The following is a 5,387-nucleotide window of genomic DNA, read 5'->3' as shown; positions in this document are numbered from 1 at the left end:
GCAAACAGGTCTGAGGGCAAACGAGTCTGAGGGCAAACAGGTCTGAGGGCAAACGAGTCTGAGGGCAAACAGGTCTGAGGGCAAACGAGTCTGAGGGCAAACGAGTCTGAGGGCAAACAGGTAATGGGGGTGATGAGCTGAAATGGGAAGTTGTATGATGAAGCTGTAGAGGTTGTTCCTCTTTTATAGATCCTATTCTGCATCAGCATTGGGTTCATTTCTGACTATTTTCTCAATGTCAGGAAATAACAGAACAGAAACTGGATGGAATAAGGGGGGGTAGGGGTTACTTTGTTTCTGTGACCTAATTTTTTTCAGGGATCCAACATAACGTCTAAAAAAGATCAGTGATCAGATTCTGATTTAATCGTAATTCCTGTTACGATCATAGTGGAACCAACAGCTGTTCTAACAAAGGATCTATGTTAGCCTGTTAATACTGTTAGCGAGTTGCTGCTATTAGCTTATTGTTTGGTCATTTATGCTAGAGCTTTATTATTTTTAATTTCTACCAATGTAGTTTTCTTCTTGTGGTCAGTAGAATATATTTAAATTAATTTAGAAACCATTTATTTTCATTGTATTCTTTGGAACAGAAGGCAGAGACACCAGTTAATCCCATTGATCTCTATTTATTCACTGGATTGCTGATAGCCTGAAAAAACTGAAGTCACCTGCTGCCATCTTGGTACTCCCTGCTCTCACGTAGACGTGCAGTAAAAATGCCTACATGTGCAGCATTTGGCTGCAAAAACAAGCAGTTCTCTGACATTTCACTGGTAATTTTACAGTCAGTGGATGATGGGGTGTAAAACCGCGGGGGGGCTGATGTTAGCATCAGCTGATGTCATCAGTGTGTGCGAGGCTGCTGAAAGCTGCTTCTGACAAACATCACAAACCACTGAGAAGGAGCCGCCAAGAGCAGCAGCATCAGTATCAATGATTCAGACGGTTGTGCTGGAGGAGGTGGTGGACATGAGACTGTTGGCAGAACTGAACACGTTTGACATTCTAGCACGAGTGAGCAAACACCATTTTGCTAAGCTAATGCTATGGATATTTCACTATGAATTAAAACTACATGAGCAACTAATATTATTAAATCACTGGATAGTGGGTGTATGTGTTTGCATACACACTTGTATGTAAAGTATATGCTAATTATTACATTCTTGTAACTATTAGCAAAAAGCTAAATATACATTTGATGTTGCCAGTTATTTTTCAAAGTATGTGATTTAGCTTGTGTTGTCATGACCTGGTGATTGGTTTGACTGCTCATTTCATTCACCTGTGTAGCTCCGCCCAGTTCATCTGATCCACCCTCTACCAGTCATCAGGTCCAGATTATTCAAACCTTTGGTCACAGTTCTCCAGCTTATCTGTGTTCTGATTGCCTGATCCTGACCCGTTCTGCCTCTGGACCTCTGAGCCCGCCTGTTCCTGTTCTGATCTGTTTGCCTGACCCATCCTCGGACTCCTGCTGGATTCTGCCTGTTTACCGAACCTGGAACCGCTTCCTGACACCGACCGGGTTTCCCCTCACTGTTCAAGGAGGATCCGTTTCTAAATAAACGTTGTGAATAATCCAACTGTCTGTCTGCCTCCAATACTGGATCCAATCTTTCTGAGCAAGACACGTCTAGAAACTGAAGCTCTGTGGAGTTATTAAACTAGGTCATTAATTTAGCTCTAATGTAAATCTATGTCAGATCTATCTACAGACACAGTACAACAGTATATGGCATCATCAATCAATCTGCAAATAATAAATACTAAACGCATTAACAGACCTGTAGCTGTAATTCAGTCATGATGTAAAATATTGGAATTATATGTAACATGTAGTCACCATGGGAGCTTCCTACTGGCCGCCATCTTGGGCCAACCCTCCTGACTCAGACTAACCCTCATCTATCTGCCAGCAGACTGAGCCGCCATCAGGTCCGTTTAGCTCAGCAGGCATCAGAACCACGTCAGCTGGAGGAGACGCCCCAGAGATTCCAGCTCCCCTCCCAAACTCAGACATCCTGCTTTATTCAGCAGCTGAACCAGAACCGACCCGTTTTATTCCTCTAAGCATCGGCGCCACTAACAAGCTCAGCTAGTTCTGATGGGTCCACAGTCCAGCTCAGCGCCGCGCAGCCGGCATCAACTGAGCCGCGCTGGTATCTCTGGTCCAAAAGGTCGGCTTCGATCGGTCCACATGGAATCCAGGTTCATTTGGACCAGAGCCCATTCTGTTCTTCAGCCTCATAGCCTTTCAGAGACACGATGTGGGCCAGAACCCGGGCCTGAAAAGCAGAACCTAAAGCCAGAGCCTTGTATGGACACAGCCTGACCCGATCCGTAGCCTAACAGGCCTCCAACAGAACCAGGACCACAAGCAGAACCTTTGGTGGCTCCAAGCCTGAGGTTAAGAACAGAACCAATGACCTCTTTATTAGATACACCCACAATCTGCTGATGGTCCAACTGGGCATCAGAACCGAGAACAATCAGAACCTTCTGATCGTCTCAGAACTTCAGGCAGGTTCCAGAGAAAAACAGGCTCCTCTGTCAGAACAACTACATGTTTGGGCCTGAGGGGAACCTAGAGAACAATCCAGTCGGGCCAGTTTCCCTCCAACCGGGTCGCTCCGAGTCGTCATGTTGTGTAAACAGTCTGCGGTTCTGCTCAGGAAAATATCTGCTGAACCGGAACCTCAGAGGAGGAAGTTCTAGGAAAAGCAGAACTGATCCTTCTGATCCACAGACAGAAACCAGAACCGGGTTCACATGACGGCAGCAGAGTGGGTTCTGATGGAAGGCCCGCCACATCAGAACCGACTGCTGGACCAGGTGGAGGTTCTGTTGGATAACGGTGAAGGTTTGACTGGTTCTGGACCTCAGCCTGACCCAGTAGAACCGACTATCAGCAGCTTGCTTTGGCTGCAGGATGATTGCGGTATCTTCCGGATCATCATCTCCTTCGGTTCTGGGCCCGTATCAGCCGGTTCTGACTCAGCGTGACGTCGTTCAGGCTTCGCTTATCAGCATCAAGGCCAGCAGCCGCCTGCAGACACAGCAACACAAGGACTTCTGCCGGAACCGCAGAGAGCACCAAGAACCTTGAAGAAACCTGTCAGAACTGGACCGGGTCAGACCGGCCGACCCGTTCTAGCTCCAGGGTCCAAACTCAACCCGCTCTGATCCGAAAAACCTCAGAGACGGCTCCACAGGGAACTCCTCTAGCTGCTCAGCATCTACCGGACGGTTCTGAGCCCGGCCCGGTACCACAGCCTGGAACCACCAAACACGGCTCTCCAGAACCGCCTGATCCGATCTTTGGGGCTCAGACTCAGAACAGATGAAGGATTCCCTGCTGGACTTTGACTAGGCCGTTTGGACACGTCCACGGAGTCTCTGGATGTTCAGGGAGGTTTTCCCTGCAGCCCATATCACCATGCTGCCACCACCTTGCTCACCATGCAGGTTTTCCTTTGCCACATGTGGCCCAAAACTTCCTGCTGAGGTTTTATTGGACCAGAACTCAGAACCACCTCTCTGTGTCTGGATCAGAACCTAACAGAACCTGCTGCTTGGCAGTGAGTCGGGTCAGGCTCTCAGAACCTGGAGGAAGGTTCTGTCAGCCATAAGAACCGGACCTCTGGTTCTAAGTCAGCACAGAATGGAAACTTCATGCAGAACCCAGAGCAGAGGAACCGATCAGAACCGGGTCCTTCTTTAGAACCACAGCTTATCCCTCAGGCTGCTAAAAGAACCTGGACCTGGAGGATCAGAACCGGACCTGAAAGCAGGTTCTGCAGGATCCGGTACTCACTCGTTCTCCAGCAGGGTCATGCAGACCACCTCCCGGACCCCCGGGTTGTTGGCCTTCTCGCAGCAGCAGCTCTGCAGGCTCCACGTCGCCAGACGCACCACCGGCTTCCCGTCCCGCAGCGCGAGCGGCGGCTCCCCGCTGGGCCGAACCGAGCCGATGTGCGTCGGGCCGCCGGGAGGAAGGTCCGGCTCCTCGCTCCGCAGGCTGAAGGAGGTGGGGCTCTGCTGGGTGTTGGTGGACGGCGTCCTGGAGCGCTCCACGTACACCTGGAAGCGGATCCGGTCCAACAGGGAGCTGCTGACGTGTTGGACCTTCACCAGGTCCTCGATGCTCCGGAACGGGCCGTGCTCCGCCCGGTAGGCCACGATGTTCCGGACGATCTTCTCCGTCAGGCCGCGGACGCTCCGCAGCTGCGCCGCGGTGGCCGTGTTGACGTTGATCCCGGTACCGGACGGATGCTCCGGCTCTCTGCGCAGCGAGGAGGGTGAATGCTGGGAGGAGCTGCTCCTGGAGGAGACGCAGATCTCCGGCTTGATGGCCTCCAGCTTGGCGGCTCCGATCCCGCTGACCAGAGCCAGGTCCTCCACCTTCCTGAAGCCGCCGATGCAGTCCCGGTACTCCACGATGTTCTGGGCCACGGCCCGGTTCACCCCCGGCAGCGTCATCAGCTCCTCCTCGGTGGCGGCGTTGATGTTCAGCCGCTCGTGGTTCACGGAGATGTTGCTGAAGTTGCAGGCTGCGCTGAATTTACGTTTCCCGCAGCTCAGGTCTGCGGGGTCCCGCGGGATGGAGCGGTGACAGCCCAGAGCCCCCCCCATGGTTCCGGACGGTCACCGGCTAACGGGTCAGAAGGACAGCAGAGAGTCCAGAGAGCTGCTACATGCTGGAGGCGGACGGACTGCGCGTCCTGACGCACCGATCAGCTGCAAACTACCCAGAGCGCGCGCTCAACTTCACCCTGTCACACACACACACACACACACACACACACACACACACACACACACACACACACACACTCCTCTGACAGCCTCTGAAACCCTCCGCGTCACTCCGGTCCCGCCCTGATCTAGATCCAGCCTCTCTCTGGTTCTGATCTCTGCTTTGGGTGAGACTTTTATTTTGAAGGCAGGTTTTTTTCCTCTGGAGGCGTGACGTGTTTATATCATCTATTCAAATGTTCTGCATCTAGATCTGACTTAGAGGCCAGCAATCACCTGCAGGTTAACAGGAGGCTGCTCTGCTCTGGTTCAGGCTCATCCAGCTGGAAATGGGATCCTGCTGTGAGGCTATTAGCAGTCAATATCTTACCTGCTGGTCAGTCTCTGTAGCTGCAACCTCTAAGGGCCAATCAGAGAGCAGGTCTCAGTTTCCTCCTATATTGATGTAATTCCTCTAGGGGGCTAACATTAGCTAACCTGACAACAGCCAGATGCATGTCTCCGCCTAGCTATGTGAGTGGAGTTAGGCGGAGCGAGACATGCATCTGGCTGTTGTCAGGTTAGACATTAGCTGCCTTGCTATAACCATGCTAACAATAGCCGGTTGCTATCACCACTCTAAC

The 5,387-nt window shown here is 51.6% G+C and overlaps 1 protein-coding gene across 1 annotated transcript in view; it reads right to left on the bottom strand.

The window, feature by feature from the left end:
• The window catches only part of eepd1 (endonuclease/exonuclease/phosphatase family domain containing 1), a 20,185-nt gene extending 15,341 nt beyond the window's left edge, over window positions 1-4,844 (bottom strand). Inside the window, exon 1 of the mRNA XM_015403567.1 lies at window positions 3,824-4,844. Coding sequence (XP_015259053.1) covers window positions 3,824-4,641 — 818 coding nt within the window. The 5' untranslated portion in view covers window positions 4,642-4,844. The remainder of the gene's footprint in view (window positions 1-3,823) is intronic.
• Window positions 4,845-5,387: the final 543 nt, after the last annotated feature.

This window comes from Cyprinodon variegatus, unplaced genomic scaffold (assembly GCF_000732505.1).
Source record: "Cyprinodon variegatus isolate N-32 unplaced genomic scaffold, C_variegatus-1.0 Scaffold1522, whole genome shotgun sequence".
In the NCBI taxonomy this organism is placed as follows: Eukaryota; Metazoa; Chordata; class Actinopteri; order Cyprinodontiformes; family Cyprinodontidae; genus Cyprinodon; species Cyprinodon variegatus.
The sequence above is the reverse complement of the archived record's forward strand: the minus strand, read 5'-3'. Positions and strand labels throughout refer to the sequence as shown.